This window comes from Pipistrellus hanaki (assembly GCF_964339955.1).
Source record: "Pipistrellus hanaki genome assembly, chromosome: 2".
Classification (NCBI taxonomy): Eukaryota; Metazoa; Chordata; class Mammalia; order Chiroptera; family Vespertilionidae; genus Pipistrellus; species Pipistrellus hanaki.
This window is the reverse complement of record NC_140504.1, coordinates 120287977-120306246: the sequence shown is the minus strand read 5'-3', so window position 1 is coordinate 120306246 and position 18270 is coordinate 120287977. Positions and strand designations below refer to the sequence as shown.

Below are 18270 nucleotides of genomic sequence, written 5' to 3'. Positions count from 1 at the left end.
GGCCCCAGGCAGTGGCTGACTTTGCACCTCCCTGGAGACCCAAGAGCCAGTATACCAGTGGTCAGTGAAACCATACCAGATTACAACTCTTCACATACATGAGTGACATTCTCAAGGGGCAGACTCAGTGAGCACCAAAGCCCCACTGAAGCAAGTCCTGCTCCATATGGTTGTCTCCTGCACAGCAACTCTCCCACTGTAGTTGCAGCTGGTCCCCACAGCCAATTGGCCTGGAGGTCAGTTCCTCCCAGTGTCACCAAGGGCAATCAAGGTTCAACTACAACAAGACTGTACAAAAGAGGTGCACTAAAAGTGTCCACCTCACTGAACCCTATAGGACACCTACCACACAAGGCCACTCTATAAACTCAAGGAGATTTAGTGGCTACCCAATAGATAGAAACAAACACAGGGAAGCAGCCAAAATGTGGAGGCAAAGAAACATGTCACAAATGAAAGAAATGAAAGAAAGCAAACTCCTGGATATAGAGTTCAGAATCAGTTATACTGTTACTCAGAATCTTGTAGAAACCTCTGAGAAACGTAGTGAGACTTTCAAAAATCTTAATGAGAATGAAAAAAAAAAGGGAAAAGGACCAGTCAGAAATTAAGCATACACTGACTGAAATAAAAAATAATATACAGTCCCATCTGTAACTGCGAAATGCGACAATGAAATAGATCACAAATGAAAGAAATGGAGGACAAAAAGCGACTGGATATAGAGTTCAAATCTACACTTATAAGGTTTTTCAAGAATTTCCTAGAAAAGAGGGATAAGACCTATGAGGATATGAAAAGAGATCAACTAGAATTAATAAGGAGTCAACAAGAAATGATAAGGGATCAACAAGAAATAAAGAATACATTGTCTGAAATAAAAAATATTATACAGAGTCCTAAAAACAGAATAGAAGATCGCAAGAATCAAGTCAAAGATTTGGAACATAAAGAGCCAGAAGACACTCCTCTGCAGAAGCTAGAAGGCAAGAGAATCCAGAAAATTGAAGATAATGTAAGAAACCTCTGGGACAACTTCAAGCGAACCAACATCAGAATTATGGGGATCCCAGAAAATGAGAGAGAGCAAGATATCGAAAACATACTGAAAGAAATAGTGACAGAAAACTTCCCCCACCTGGCGAAAGAATTAGACTTACAAGTCCAGGAAGCGCACAGAACTCCAAACAAAAGGAATCCAAAGAGGACCACACCAAGACACATCATAATTAAAATTCCAAGAGCAAAAGACAAAGAGAGAATATTAAAAGCAGCAAGAGCAAAGAAGGTAGTTACCTATAAAGGAGCACCTATATGATTGTCAGCTGACTTCTCAACAGAAACCATGCAGGCCAGACGGGAATGGCAAGAAATATTCAAGGTGATGAATAGTAAGAACCTACAGCCAAAGATAATCTATCCAGCAAAGCTATCACTCAGAATCGAAGGTCAGATAAAGAGCTTCACTAATAAAAAAAAGCTAAAGGAGTTCATCAACACCAAACCAGAATTATATGAATTGCTGAAGGGGGTTCTTTCAGAAGAGAAAGTAAATAAAGATAAAAATTATGAACAACAAATACGTAACTATCAACAAGTGAATCTAAAAACTAAGGAAATTTAAAAAAAAAAATCTGATGAACAATATTAACTGTTGAATATAATAGAATCAGAGGTATGGAAGGGGAGTGAACTGACGATTCTTGGGGAAAAGGGGAGAGGGGAATGTGGGAAGAGACTGAACATAAACTGTGCACCTATGGATGAGGACAATGGGGAGTGGGGAAAGGGCAGAGGGTGGGGTGGGAACCTGGTGGAGGAGAGCAATGGTGGGGGGGGGGGGAAGGAACATTTGTAATAATATGAACAATAAAAACTTATTAAAAATAAATAAATAAATAAATAAAAAATAAATTTAAAAAATAATAATAATAATATACAGGGATTCAACAATAGATTATAGGATCCCAAGAATCAAATAAATAAATGATTTGAAATACAAGGTAGCAAAAAACACCAAACCAGAAGAGCAAAAAGAAAAAAGAATAAAAAATATGAAGATAGTGTAAGGAGCCTCTGGGACAATTTCAAGCATGCCAACATCTGAATTATGGAGGTGCCAGAAGAAAAGAGAGAGCAAGATATTGAAAACCTATTTGAAGGAATAACAGAAAGTGTGGGGACGATGCAGGAAGATCTTTTATGCATGTATGTATTAAATATGGACATAGCTCCACTGGTGGTGATAGCCTGGTTTGGGGTGAGAACAGGGTGGAAGAAAGCTATGGAGGGAAAAAAGATGGACATCTGTAATAATATCAATAATAAATATATTTTTTAAAAGCTATGAAGACCAAAAAGAAACAACACAAAAGAAAAAGAAGAAAAAGAGTCAAACAGTATGGTGGAAACAGTACAGAGGAATCCAAAGAGAACCATAGAAACAGCAAATATCTCCTTCTCTGCCGCCCCTGACTTCCCAGAGATACCTTCACATAGGCACAATTAACAATGCCTTTGTTTTCTCCCAGACATGTTGTAGGCATGTATCAGGAAATACAGTTTTTATTCCACAACAATGAAGCACACGCTAGACTTATTATTCTACCACCTGGTTTCCAATAAACAGTATATCTTGGACACCTTTTCATCACATATTCCTACTTTCTGATAGCTATAGAGTTAAATAAAGGTTTTAACCCACAATGTAAGTTACTGGAAGTCAGTGTAAGAGCCCTGATTGTAGCTGATGGAAAGTCTGAAGTCCAAGAAAGAAGAACCAAACAGAGAGTAGACTCCCCAGACAATTAGAAGGAAAAATAGAATTTAGATACTGAAGTCAGGCTACCAAAACCAGTTCCAGAGAGAAATTTGTAGTGTAGTCATGAGTTATAGGTGCAGTTCACAGAGGCCAAGAAGGGGTTTCTAAACTCAAAACAAAGAAATGGTTAATTAGGACATTCTGAAGACTTGGTCCAGGAAACCCCCACTAGAGTCAAGGTTCAGATATCTTTAAAGATTTTATGCCAAAATTGAGATGTTGCAGGATGGGACACCTGTATATGAAGAACCTTGGAAATCAAAGGAAGAAGTAAAAAGAAACTGCTCAATTTTTGGACTATAAAGTACAAAATGGAATTCTGTAGAAAAAAGGAAAGTGTCCCCAATTTGCTGGAGAACTGTGTAGAAAGAAGCAAAATAGTTGCCTTTTATCCAGACATGAATAATGCTAACTACTAACAGAGTAAAATAAGGCTAGGTTCCTGTAATTGAACTCATGAACACATATACACCCTAAAACGTCTTGATCTAATAATAATAGCAAGGCACTTACACTTACTGGTAATGCACTGTAGTTAGAGTATGAGAGAAGACAGGGGAAAGGGGCAATAAGCTTCAGAGTTGAGGCCTCTCTGCAAGAAGTAAGCTTCCTTTTTAACGAGCCCTTCTGAGAAGTAAGAGCAGCGTGACTAAGTAAACCTAACCCTGGGTTTCATTACACACCACCCTCACAGCCCGCAAGAAATACAAACATACCTCATGCCAATCAGCAAAAGCGGCAATACATGGAAATGTATAGACCCTGTAAAACACTTCACAATTAAAAAAAAGTAATAATATGGATGGAACCCATGCAAATTACAGTTGTTCTACAAACAAGCATTTATAACTAGGGGATGACATCAAGTCTCTTGGAACAAAGTATTGAAGAGGACCTTAAACCTGCCAGTGGAGATCCACTGTGGCTAGATTTCAAGTCTCCATCTGTTAGCCTACAAGCCAGGTTTAACAATACTATATCTCTGTTCAGTCACTTGGCAAAATCCTCAATGAAAGAAGTGAATTTAGCAAATATCTTCTCATCAAGTACTTTACTGTCCATAATACAGCTATCCCTAGTGGCCTCAAGTCTGTAGGGGATCACTCTTCATAAAATCTTCCCAGAGGATATAATGTTATAAATACTCCAAATCACAAATATGCTAAAAGACTGACAGAGATGATTTTTCAAAACTCAAATGAATCAATAGGGAGAATGAGACTAATCTTCTGAGGTTTCTACTCAATAACTCAGTAGTACTCAATAAATTATGTGTCCTATGTTCTTTTTCTAAAATAAAATAAATCCTAGATTTTTTTTTTTTGAAATTAGACATTTTCAAATACAACTAGCCAATAAAACAATGCTCAGAAAAATATCTTACCTTCTTTGGTCATCAAGTCTGTTGTTTAGGTAGTTGAGAAACAGCCTACTGTCCTTCAAAGTAAATAATGCAAGTTTTTTAATAGAACACCAAGATGTTTTAAATAGTACTACCCTCACCAGCATGTAAGGGCCAGTGTTTGCTTCTAAATTTCCAGAATCTAGTAATATCACCAGAATTCATTATTATGTGCTAACCAAAATAATACTTTGTGTCACAAAGAGGAGGCTCCAGACATATGTTCTAGAAAGAGTCCCCTAGCCAGGAGATTTTCAGCTAAGGAATGTGTAGGTCCTCAAAAGTTATATGCGAGATTACATACTCTCCTCTCCTGGTGAAAGAGTAGCAATAGAAATACATTTTACTGATGAGCTGGATTACAATATTTGACTAATCCACTGGGCATCCATTTCCCTAACATCTGTCCAGGATAAGCCAACCACAAACCCATAAAACTTACTGACTTTGGGTTTACCTGGATATATTGTCACCTGCCCATTTTCCTTATCCAGAATACTCTTTCCTGCAATTTCTGAGTTTTCTCTCCCAGTATATGTTCTAAGAATGAAGAATATGTTTAGAGTTCTCCTATCCAACAGCTATTAGGAAGGAAAATGTGTTCCCTCCAAAATTCAAAAGCCAAAGAGACTCTGATCCAGGCATTTTGTCCCTTATGTCAAAGCAATGACTGGCTGTTGTCTTCAGTCCTTACCCTCTGTCTATATTCAGCACCAAATAGACAACAGTAATGTAAGTCTTCATATAAAAACAGTTTAATTAAGAAGTTGATGGCTCTCGCCGAGACAGGTTTGGCTCAATGGATAGAGCGTTGGCTTGGGGACTGAAGGGTCCCGGGTTCGATTCCGGTCAAGGGCATGTACCTTGGTTACGGGCATATCCCCAGTAGGGGGTGTGCAAGAGGCAGCTGATCGATGACTCTCTCTCATCGATGTTTCTAACTCTCTATCTCTCTCCATTCCTCTCTGTACAAAATCAATAAAATATATATATAATAAAAATAAAAATAAAAAAAAGAAGTTGATGGCTCTGGACTGGGAGGTATGACTTGAAAACCAAGATAATTACTTTTGTCCTATTTTCATCTAATTTCCATGCAGATGAGGGAATGACACAAAGGAGAAAAGAAACTAATATCTGAGTGTCCACAACATGCCTAGCACTTTCATTTTCTCTCATTTAATTCTCTAAATATTGAGGTCAGTTTCATTTTCATTTTAAAGCCACTCAGGTTTCTCCTAAATCAACTTGACAAAATGCAAGTATCAAAATACTAGTACATACAAATCAGGGAGGTGGGACTCCCGGGGCTCAGGGTGTTTCTATATAGATCAAACTATATCCTGGCTATTGCAGATCTGGCAATAGGCTCAAAGTCAAATATAATACATATAATAATTTATTTAGAGGTTTGAATTTAACAAAACCCTAATTGCATAACCATTTACCAAAACCATTCATGTTTTATTCAACATGAATACAGCTATAAGGAATTTTACCTTTTCTGCACTGGCCAGTGTGGTCAGTGGTTAGAGTGCCAGCCCAAGAACCAAAAGGTCTCTGTTTCAATTCCAGGTCAAGGGCACATACCTGGGTTGTCATTAGCTCCCAGCCCCCCAGTCAGGGCACATAAGGGAGGGAGGCAACTAATCAATTTGTCTCTCTCACATTGATTTCTCTCTCTCCCTCTCTCTCTCCCTCCCTCCCTCCCTTCCTTCCTTCCACTCTCTCTAAAAATCAATGAATAAAATATCTTCAGGTGAGAATAAAATAACAACAAGAAATATATAGATTAAACAGAATTTTGAGGACCAGGAATCGCACCGTTTCAAATTCTTGATCCTTAATTTTTTTGAAAGCTTCAGCAATGACATCATCCTCAAACCACTGATGGACAAGGTCATCCCTTGACTTTTTAGTTGTCAGTCTACACAATGCTTCAGAAAGAGCAACCTGCTGGCCATAATCTAGAGATTAAAAACATGGCAGACATGGGTAATTCTGGGCTCAAAGCAAAAGAATAAATGAGTTCCAAAGATTAGCACTTGCTCTAAGAAATTCCATCTTAGAAGTCTAGCATTGTCTTATAAGCAGCAAAAGCAAGATGTATCTTGGAGTAATTACAATAATATAAATTCAATATTTAAGAAATAGTAGGGGAAAATCTAAATAATAGGTTAGCATATAACAATTTTAAATAAATTGTTGCATTTTATATTACCTATATTAAACATTCATCAGAAGTCGTTCATCAAATAGCCTTTAAAAATACTTCTACTACAAAGATTAAGTTTCAAGACTGATTGTGGAATTTCACAGAAGATTAATAAAAACTATATATTTCAACATGTTTAAATCTCAAATAATTCTAAGAATAAAAAGAAAGTTGCAGCTGTATATGTACATCAGGATGAGATTTAGAAAATGCCTTTAAAATCGCAAAATAATAATGTATGTTGCTTTTGAATACATAGTAAAAAAGTAAAACAATATACTTGAGAATGAAAACAAATCTAAGTCAAGGATTATCTCCACCAATGAAATGGGGGGTGGGAACAGCAACATGGACACAGATTTAGTTTTTAAATATTTGAAACAAATGTAGCAAAAATTATAATATTTGATAAAGTTGGTTGGTGAGTAAATGAGCATTCTTTATGGTTTTTAGCATGCTGAAATTTCTCACAGTAAATGAAAAACAAAATTCTAATTCTTATTTTCAATGTGGCCATAATTTATTCCCCATAGTTTCAAGATGCTTAAAAAAACAACAACAACAACAAAAAAAACAATGTCCAATATTTAATGTTCTTATATTTAAAATTCTAAACATTTCTTACCACCCACAGTCAAGATTGTTCTTGCAAAATCTTTCCTGAAAAACATTTAGAAAAACTACATTTTACAGAAATGAATCTAAGTGGGCAAAACTTCACTCTATTGACATTAGAATTTAAAACCAAGAGTTATATTTTTGAAATTATTTATTTCAATTCAGCATCAGCATTTTATCAATGTCAAAAATAAATTTTCATGGCAATTTTTCTCGTTTGTATATTAATGACTTAAATGTACATTTTTTAAGACACACACACACACACACACACACACACACACACACCACTGCATCTGGAAGAAATATTAACAGCAGGTGTCTGAGTCTTTCCAGAAAATTTTTTGAACTTATTTTTAAAACTGATTATAGCCAAAACGGGTTTGGCTCGATGGATAGAGCATAGGCTTGGGGACTGAAGGAACCCGGGTTCGATTCCGGTCAAGGGCATGTACCTTGGTTGCGGGCATATCCCCAGTAGGGGGTGTGCAAGAGGCAGCTGATCGATGACTCTCTCATCGATGTTTCTGACTCTCTTTCTCTCTCTCCCTTCCTCTCTGTACAAAATCAATAAAATATATATTTTTAAAAAAATAAAAAATAAAAAAATAAAACTGATTATAGACCAAGATGATGGCAAAGGTAAACTCCTAAACTGCTGCCTCACACAACAATTTCAAAACTACAACTAAAAGACAAAATGTCTATCACCCAGAACCACGGGAAAGCTTCCTGAATGTAAGTTCTATAACTAGAAGGAAAGAGAAAAGAGCACAAGCACTGAAAAGCTGAGGTATGGAGGCATGCGAATCGGGCTACTGGTGGGTGACTGGGTGCGCAGCTTTTTTTTAATCAGAAGGGAGACAAGCTCCCGATTGCTCTGAAATCCAGTTTCTGGTGACACACAAAAGACCCAAACTCCTATGGAGAGAAGCTGGACTGTCGGCCATCAGGTCAGAAAGTGAGGGTGACTTTCTTGCAGAGGTGCACCCAGCAATCATTGTTTACTGCGCTGAGGCATGGGGACTTGGAAACCCTGAGACACGCGATGGCTGACTGGCAGCCATTGCTGTTTGCCACGCCTTAGCCTAGGGACGTCCTGAGACTCCACCCTGCGCAATCTACAAATACACCCAAGCTTCCTACAGCACTTTTGCATATAAATGGCCTGCCCTGTCACAGCTTAACCAAATAAACTACAGCTCCAGTCAGACAGTTCCAAAACCTCCAAATCCCAAGCAAAGAGGAGAAAACTGTAGTTCTTTGAGGGTGGCCTCAGAGAGAAGCTGACCTGCACCCCATTGGAGATCCAGAAGCTAGTGTATCTAGTATTCTGTGTGAGACGACACTAGTTTTCAACTACTCTCATAAGGGACAAATTCAAGAGGCAGACTCAGTGAGCACCAAGGCCCCACTGGAACGAGTCCTACCCCATAAACGTGCCTCCAGCACAGCAATTCTTTCATTATAGACACAGCGGGTCCTCACAGCCAATTGGCCTGGAGGTCAACTCCTCCCAGTGACACCAACAACAATCAAGACTTAACTACAACAAGGCTGTACACACAGTCCACAAAGGGGAGCACCAAGAGTGTCCACCTCAGGTAACTGGGAGGTTGACCGGTTGAACCATATAGGATAACTAGCACATAAAGCCACCCTACCAATTCAGGGAAGCAGTGAAAATGAGAAGACAAGGGAAAAGATCACAAATTAAAGAAATGGAACAAACAAACAACGATATAAAGTTCAAAACCACGGTTATAAGGTTTTTCAAGAATTTCCTAGAAAAGGCCGATAAATTTAATGAGATCCTCGAGGATATGAAAAAGGACCAACTTGAAATTAAACATACACTGACTGAAATAAAAAATATTATACAGAGTCCCAACAGCAGAATAGAAGATCCCAAGAATCAAGTCAAAGATTTGAAATACAAAGAAGCAAAGAATAATAAATCAGAAAAGCAAAAAAAAAAAAAAGAATCCAAAAAGTTGAAGATAGCGTAAGAAGCCTCTGGGATAACTTTAAGCATACCAACATCCGAATTATGGGGATGCCAGAAGAAGAGAGAGATTAAGATACTGAAAACTTATTAGAAGAAATAATAACAGAAAATTCCCCCCACCTGGTGAAAGAAGTAGACTTACAATTCCAGGAAGCACACAGAACCCCAAACAAAAGGAATCCAAAAAGGACGACACCAAGACACATCATAATTAAAATGCTAAGAGCAAAAGAGAGAATATTAAAAGCAGCAAGAGAAAAATAGTTAGTTACCTACAAGGGAGTACCTATACAATTGTCAGCTGATTTCTCAACAGAAACTATGCAGGCCAGACAGGAGTGTCAAGAAATATTCAAAGTGATGAACAGCAAAAACCTATAACCAAGATTACTCTACCCAGCAAAGTTATCATTTAGAATTGAAGGGCAGATAAAGAGCTTCACAGATAAGAAAAAGCTAAAGGAGTTCATCAACAACAAACCAGTATTATATGAAATGCTGAAAGGTATTCTTTAAGAAGAGGAGGAAGAAGAAAAAGGTAAAGATAAAAATTATGAACAACAATACTACATATTTATCAAAAAGTGAATCTAAAAATCAAGTGAATTAAAAATCTGATGAATAGAATAAACTGGTGAATATAATAGAATCAGGGGCATAGAAAGGGAGTGAACTAAAAATTCTCATGGGGAAAGAAGGGGTATGGGTGGTGCAGGAAAGGACTGAACAAAAATTGTACACCTATGGATGAGGACAGTGCAGGGACGGTAAGGGCAGGAGGGTGGGGGGGAACCAGGTGGAGAGGAGCTATGGGGAGAAAAAAAGAGGAGCAATTATAATAATTTGAACAATAAAGACTTATTAAATTTTTTAAAAAGACTGTGCTCTAGATAATGCAATAAGCATAAATGGCAAAATCAGGATCTGAAGTCAAGCAGTTTATCAGCAGGATCTGTACTCAACAGTGTCCCATGAGTAACTAGCAATTTAATTTACAATGACAGTGAAAAAATTATCTATAGCCCAAAAAAGCATTTTACCTCACAAACTTGATGGGGGAAAAAATTATAAATCCATACTACTAAAAACAAATAAACATCAAAAACAAAAACAAAACTTACTACAAAAAAAATCCATACTTCTAGAAACAAACAAATAAAAACAAAACAGCCCTAGATGGTTTGGCTTAGTGAATAGAGCATCAGCCTGGGGACAAAAGGATATAGGGTTTGATTCCTATCAAGGGCACATGCCTGGGCTATAGGCTTGATGCCCAGTGGAGGGTGTACAAAACACAGCTGATCAATAGTCCTCTCACTGTTAATGTTTCTATCTCTCTTCCCTTCTCCCTTCTTCTCTGAAATCAATAGAAATATATTTTTAAAACACCTGAGGTAATAAAAATTAAAAAATAACACACATGTGCACACACACACACACACACACACACACACACAACCCATGCTATTAAAAAAAAAAAAAAAAAAAAAAAAAAGCTTAACAAAGGCTAGCTTTTTTCCTCAGTCCTTTTTCACTGCTTAGCATAGTGCCAGACTCATTATAAGTGCAAAGCATTTGCTGAAGGAAGGAATGAAGTGATCAGGCATGAGGAGAACAAGGAGAGATTTTGCCTAACATCATCACATAGTTGAGTACAAGGTCACTTACATGAGATGACACCGTTCTTCTGATGAGGAGAGTTTTCTCTCTTCCCAAGGTACAGCCTGCAAAATGCTGTTCAAAGTCATCAAAGCCTATTCAGAGTTGGAGAAAAACATCCATAGGGAAGAAACAAAACAGGGACCAATGCACAACCTTCTCCCAGGTTTCTACTTTATCTGTTTTGTTATTTGCCACTTACCTCTTGTTGAATCAAATGATTTACTGTCTTTTCTGTCACCAGAAATCCTAAGGTAAACATGAAGGAATCTAACATCTGAATTTTTCCTGAAAATATAATTTTAAAACAATCAAATGGATGCCAGAAAGAATAAGGCAAGAAAAGGCAACAGTCTAAGATGAACATAGCGAACACAGAAGTAAATGAGAAAGAAACATGTAATATGAAAATTGAAGTTATTATAGATATTTCAATCTGAGGGAACTTAATACAGGAAATTAATTATAAAAACAATGAAAAAACTAAAAAGTCAAATTGGAAACAATGAGGTGGCCCAGAAATTAACACCATTAACATAATTACTAGCCCCCTCCTAGCTGCACCCTCCCCCAAAGTCACCTAGAGGAAGTAAGAGTTATTACCAGGTCCCAGGAGTCAAGGTCACCTAGCAAAAGCTCTAGTAACATGAATGGGCCAGAGCCTCAGAGACTCTGCAGACACTCCTGGAGGTTGCACCTCTGCAGAAGGGAGGGGAGAAATGCCTTCTCTGCTCCTCCTGCTTCTAATTTCTTTCCTTTGGCTAAACCTAGCAAACAGTCAGTTGATAAGAAAACCTACGAAAAATGGTCCTCTGTAATACAAACTGCACTACAAAGAGGAGAGAGAGAGAGAGAGAATGGGAGGGGGGTGAGAGCGAGAGAGAACAAGAGAGAGCGAGAGAGAGCGAGAGAGCAAGAGAGAGAAATGGGTATAAAAGCAGAGGCAGAACACACCCACACACAGGAAGCAAAGATGTGATAGCAGAATTCAAGTCTGCACTGGAAGCAATGAGCAGAATTAGTTAAAGCAATGGCTTCCAAGAAAAACTTAAGAACTGCTTTCAAAATACATGGGAGGAAATGACAAAAAATGATGCATATGAAGACTAAAAAGATGTAATGGAGGAATAACAGATAATCTTACAGAGACTAGAATAGAAGGAGTAACTGTAATGGACTTTTTGGTGCCTTCCCATCATCTTTTCCCCTTTCTCTGTTATGTAGCAGTCTTTCTATGGGACGTGTGGACCAGAATAGAAGGACTGTTTTAAAAAATCAAGTCCTATATCTAATCTTCTAGCATTGAATTTCCTCTCTTATGAGATACCATCCATTGTAGAATATAATCTCAATTTAATAACAGCTTTTCAAAAGAAAAATAAGTTAGGCAATGGGAAGAGGACATATCCATTTTAAGATGGCCTCAATTTCTGAAATGTTCAAATATTTTGTGTGTTTGAATCCATAGTATCAAAATTCAAAATGTCCAATTACCTTTAACTTCATTAAATGGAACTGAATTATCAGTTTAACTTCCAAATATTCCAAAAATTTGCCTTTTACACTCTTGAAAGACAGAGAAGGCATCTGAATCAGTTCCAAGTCAAATCTGTAAACTTTGCTAGTTCCTCATGACAAAAGTGGCTCTCTGAATCTGAATAGAGCAGGTAGTCAACAGGATAGGAGCAGCAAAATTAAGGTGGACCTCAGGCTGAGATATATTTTACAACAAAACTCACTTCAACATTACAAATAATGCTTCAGTCCATAGGTCAATAAATTATAAATGCAAATATAACAGTTAAATTCACTTTACTTTTAAATATCATTTAGATAAATATTCTCCCTGAAACAGAATATTCTATTAATAAAAAGTAAATAGGCAATTGATGGTAAATAATTCACTTACCTTTAATACTCCTCCTGGAAATAATCTAATAAAACAAGAAAAAGTAAAGCTTGTATTAAAAAAAACACATTATAAACTATAATGTTAATACATTAATGCTGACATTTCTCTAACAGGCAGATTGACTTTAAATACAGCAGAAAAAATTTAGAAAAATCCTATTTGATCTTCACTTTATTAAAATCATCATTTAACTCTCAATCAGGTGAATAATATACTAGTATGTATGAAAATAAAATACCTCATCTTTTTATAACATTGATTATCTATATTACTGCTTATTTCTATTAAACATAATATTCTAATAATAACATTTTTAGTAAAACCCACATGTTAGAATAATGTAAGTTTTAGAAATAACTCAAAGATTCCTGCAAATTACCAATGTCATCTGTTCTGTGAAGCATCCCCCGCATCCTTACCAGCACTGTGTCAAAGAAGTCTTCTGTGAGATTAGTCAGGGATGTGTCTGAAGCTAGATCTTCTTCCATGGTCAGAAGTTCTACTGTTCTTTTAAACCAGGTAGCCATGTACACAAGAAGAAGAAACAAAGATGGAACTCCCATGACTGCGTAACTACTCCCTATTCAATAAAATTTCGTAAGATAATTCTTTCACTAGAGCAAGTAATTGAAAGACCTTTAACCCAGCCATCAGTTCCATTGGGCCTGGCTCTGAGGCCTCCATTTAGAACACTACAGGATGCTATCATACTGCTACTGAGTTGCAGCAAGTTCTCAGATACGAGCAAGAATGCTTAGACGTGGCCTGGCCAGTAGCAATGCCAGAAAGGCACGTGAAGGGACTAGCGAGGAAGGATGACATGATAAATGAGCCTCTCGGCACAGGAGGAGTTCCTTCTGGGAAGCTGTAGAAGACAAGCTATCCAAAGAGATGCAGAATTTGGTACATGCTCCAGAAGTACACATAGTACAGTAACTATGCCTACATCTGGCTACGTTTCTTTTACCTTTCTTTTCCAGCTACTTGGAGATTTTTCTTTTCTACAGAGATATATATCCATATTAAATTGCTAGGATTGGTATGATTTAAAATAAACTTCTATAAACCCTCCTACAACATATTTATTTAATTAAGCAAAGGCCATTTTCACTCTTACAAAAAAAAAAAAAAAAAAGGAAAAGGAAAAACCCTGTACACATAGTTAGAAGTTATCAGTTGAACATGAGCTCATGATGAACAATTCTTATAGGAGTGGGGCTTGGAAGCTGTCCAATTTGGAGCCAAGAACACAAGGCACACCAGCTGAAGACCATGAACAAATCAATCAGCTCCCTCCGTTGGCTGCACATTAGGGGAAATACACGCAGGCCTGGGACCCATCTCAGACCCAGTAAACCGAATCTCTGGTGATGGGACCCAGGCAGTGCCTGCTAAAGTTCTCCAGCATTTTTTTTTATTATTATTATAATTGATTTCAGAGAGGAAGGGAGAGAGAAAGAGAGAAATATCAATAATGAGGGAGGATCATTGATTGGATGCCTCCTGCACGCCCCCTACTGGTGATCTAGCCCACAACCCGGCACATGCCCTTGACTGGAATCTAACCCGGGATGCTCCATCCACTGAGCCAAACCAGCTAGGGCTCCAGCATTTCTAATACTGTGTTCCAACTAACGTTTCTTTTATCTCAAACCAGACAAATGTTTGCATTAGATTAGATCATCCACCTCCTTAAAGCACTTTTCTCCAGCAGTCAGAGGAAAAAAACACGTCTTCATACAGAACTCACTGCTAAGGCATAATTTCTCTCTCCCTCTATCCGTACTCAAAAGTATATGCTTTTAAATACATTTTGCTCATTGTTCTATTTATTCCCCAAACCTATCCCCCTCCCAGTGCATTAGAATATACTGGTTGAGTAGAGATACAGAGAAGTAGGGGAAGTGCCACATTATTTGATCAGGACGTAGGACCAGGAAGTCACTCATGAACCCATTTATACGCCATGATCACACATAGTCTAACAAGTGCACTAACTGCCGCCACAGCAGTGTCATTCCCAGAAGTCCAGACGAAATGGTTATTTACAGATGCAATAGCGACTACTCATTAAGTACATGGTATAGAACAGGTTGCTTAATCCTCTTGGATCTTAGAGTATAGGACTAAGTACATTCCTTTCTGTAGGAAATTCTTTTTTTAAAACATATATTTTATTGATTTTTCACAGAGAGGAAGGGAGAGAGATAGAGAGCCAGAAACGTCGATGAGAGAGAAACATCAACCAGCCACCTCCTGCACATCCCCTACCGGGGATGTGCCCGCAGCCAACATACATGCCCCTGACCGGAATCGAACCCGGGAACTTTCAGTCCGCAGACCGACGCTTGTAGGAAATTTTTATTCTGTGTAGAGTAGAGTAACATTCCAGCACATTTTTTATTAACCTGCAAATACTATTAGCTTTATAAGTACAGAGTCTAATATCTCATCTACTTTGATAATATCAGCCCATTTTGGGGGGGGGGCAAACCTTACAGCACATGCTTTAAAAAATTACCAATCAAGATTCCAATGGAATAAGAAATTTCTATTTTATTTCAAAATGCCAGTGTAGATTTGTTCTGTCACTTTAAACCTTTGGGAGAATATCTTACATCAAAATAGAAAATTCAAGTTGGGGCAGATGGCAACTCATCCCCCCAACAACCAGCTTGAGGTTCCAAGGTACCCCTGGGAAAGTCCTGCTCCATTTCCTCTGAAGTTTTAACTTCTCTCCCCTACTTCTTGTTTCTGCCTGAGTGTGTATCAGGGAGGTGGGTGAGGCTAAATGCAAAAGGATCCCTGGCTGGTTTGGCTCAGTGGACAGAGCAGTAGGCCCATGGACTGAAGGGTCTTGGGTTTGGTTCGGGTCAGGGGCAGGTACCTGGGTTGCAGGCTCTTGCAGGAGGCAACTAATCCATGTGTCTCTCACACATTAATGTTTCTCTCTCTGTCTCTCCCCCTCCCTTTCATTCTCTCTAAAGTAGCAATGAAAGAATGTCCTCAGGTGAGGATTAACTACAAAATAAATGCAAAATGAAATACATACAGTTTGTATAAGAACAATCCATAGTCCTTCACCCCCACCCCCATCCCCATCCCCATCCCCCCAGAGGGCTTAGGAAACGCCTGATGTTTACTCTTTCTCCCCTAGGCGGGTGGCCACAGGGAGGCAGAGACAGATCTCTTTGACCCAACCAGATCTTAATAAAATTCAGGCAGTCCAGTCCATGGGGGTAAACCAAAGGTATCATTACCAGCCAGATCACCCTTCTACACCTCTATCTCCTGCCATCTCCTCACCAATAAACAAATTGTCCAGGGCTGAAAAATCTCATCATGAGAAGGGAAGTCTGCTTTGCTTCCAGACGCCAGTATAAGGCACCCATAATGTTACCTTCTAGTTAATCAAAACGCAGAATAGAATTTCATAATTGAGATGACTTAGAATAAGCAAAAAAAGTTTTTGCCAATTTTTTTTCTGCTTTAACTGGGCTTTTTAGGAAGTTGGAAAAGTAAGCTGTGGCAAGGGGAAGTATTTGATAACTTATCTAGGTCCAATCTTGTTACTAACATCTATTAAAACACTTTTAGAGCCTTTGGTTGGCAAGAAGTGTGGAATAGTCTACTCTTCTCATCCTATATTCCTGAGTCAAATTCACTAAAATAATAAAAACATGTGATCACTGCATTGGTTTGTCAAGGGGAGAAGGAGGTGGTGTCTGACTCCTTGGTGTAGGCTCCCAAAGTGCCCTGTCCAGCACCTCCATCAGGAAACATATGTTGAACTCAAGTTTTGATTGGATATCTATAATAATAAAAGGGTAATATGCTAATTAGACAAGACATCCTTCCTGGCGACCTTCTGAATGAAGCCCAGACTACGTGGGAAGCCGGGCTCCTGGGTGCCAGAGGGAAGCCAGGCCGGCAGCTGGGGGAAGGAAGTCCTACTCTTGCACAAATTTTGTGCACGGGGCCTCGAGTGGGCAATAGACTTTGTTACCAATTTCTTTTCATATTTGATTTTAAAGGTACAGAAAATGCCAGACTTAATGAGATAACTAAATCCATTCTAGTTCTTTAAGTTCCCCAAAGCCGTACAAAATTAAAACAGGACACTTATCTTTGGGATCAGTCCCTGCTCAATTAGCAAAGGCTCATCTTCCTTGAGGCCATCAATGAAGAACCGCTGAATACACATTAGCAACAGTGAAACATAGTGAAATTCATTTTTATCCAGTTCCTAGGTATGAGATCACACTAAGTTAGAAAAAAAGTCTTACTGTGAAAGTTAAGAGGATAGATTCTAAGTGTTCCCATCACAAAGAAAAATATATTTTTTAAATTTTCTCTTATTTTGTATTATATGAGATGACAAACAACTAAACTTATTATGGCAATCATTTCTCACCCATATGTAAGTAAAATCACTCTACCATACCCCTTAAAATTATACAGTGCTGTACATCAATTACATTTAAATAAAACTGAAGTGAAAGCCTGACCAAGTATCATTACACACTGGTATTCTGGTCAGATAACAAAACAACTTACTTGCCTTATTTATGGATTTGTCAAGATGGTATAATTTAAGATGATTATATTTTTGAGGAATGTGGCTCCCTCTATGTTGAAAATATTCTTGTATTTTCTGAAATCCTTTACCATGGAATGCATCAATAATAAGTGATTGAAGCTGAAAAGTTGATAGTTTGCAAATTACTTTTTCCAAAAAAAAAAATTAATTTTGTAGTAACATTTGAAACTAGTATTCTCAACAATAATTCAGTGTGGAAATAATAAAAGGTAAATGTAAGATAGAGAGTTGTATCTTGAGCAGGAGTCATGTAGCCAGTGAGCAAGTTGGCTTAAGACAGCACAGGCCCATCTCCGAGATATTGCAGGCTCCATTCCAGACCACCCCAATGAAGCAAGTATCACAACAAAGCCAGTCGTAACCTTCCTGGTAGAAGGTCTTCCCTAGGTTTGTAAAAAATGCAACACCTGTGAAGTGCAATAAAGCAAAGCACTATACAATGAGGTATGCCTGCAGTTTCCAAATGTGGTTCCTGGACCACTGGTAGCATGGGCATCACCTGAGACTTATTAGGAGTCAGGAACACTGAGGGTGCTGTTCAGGTGATTATCATTAGGCTAAAGTTTGAGAACCACTGACTTAAGAGAAATTGCACTTGAGTTACAGATATCTGAGGGTGGAGAGTGTTAATTATCACTAATGTTAGAAATTCTAAAACACTAAAAAATTCAAGCCTAATATCACCCAAGAGACATGAATGATCATGAAAGAAAATTACTTCAACACTAATAGTGACAGATAATGAAAACTGATAAATATGTAAATTTCCAGGATGAAACTGGTGGGTTTTTTTTTAACATTAGCCAAGTCATACTCCTAAGTATATACTTGAATAATACACTTACTTAATATCTGTGCTACAGATGTGATTTTATTTTTAAAAATCCAATCCAATCTTACAGACTAAATTATAACATGTAATGTTATTTTGATAAGGAGACATTTTACCATATCCTGCCCAAAATTGCACTTATCCTCAGTACAGATTTAAATGGGGGGACAGCATTTGAAATTAAATATTTTTAAACATTATTT

At 37.8% G+C, this 18270-nt stretch overlaps 1 protein-coding gene across 1 annotated transcript in view; it reads right to left on the bottom strand.

Moving 5' to 3' along the window:
• SYCP2L (synaptonemal complex protein 2 like) overlaps nucleotides 1–17731 on the bottom strand; it is a gene marked incomplete at its 5' end in the record, with an annotated part of 61483 nt that extends 43752 nt beyond the window's left edge. The window contains 11 exons of the mRNA XM_084870926.1: nucleotides 3538–3583; nucleotides 4206–4258; nucleotides 6048–6190; nucleotides 7064–7098; nucleotides 10733–10818; nucleotides 10926–11011; nucleotides 12633–12657; nucleotides 13055–13215; nucleotides 16758–16881; nucleotides 17197–17334; nucleotides 17714–17731. Coding sequence (XP_084727052.1) covers nucleotides 3538–3583; nucleotides 4206–4258; nucleotides 6048–6190; nucleotides 7064–7098; nucleotides 10733–10818; nucleotides 10926–11011; nucleotides 12633–12657; nucleotides 13055–13215; nucleotides 16758–16881; nucleotides 17197–17334; nucleotides 17714–17731 — 915 coding nt within the window. The remainder of the gene's footprint in view (nucleotides 1–3537; nucleotides 3584–4205; nucleotides 4259–6047; nucleotides 6191–7063; nucleotides 7099–10732; nucleotides 10819–10925; nucleotides 11012–12632; nucleotides 12658–13054; nucleotides 13216–16757; nucleotides 16882–17196; nucleotides 17335–17713) is intronic.
• Between the last annotated feature and the right edge of the window lie 539 nt (nucleotides 17732–18270).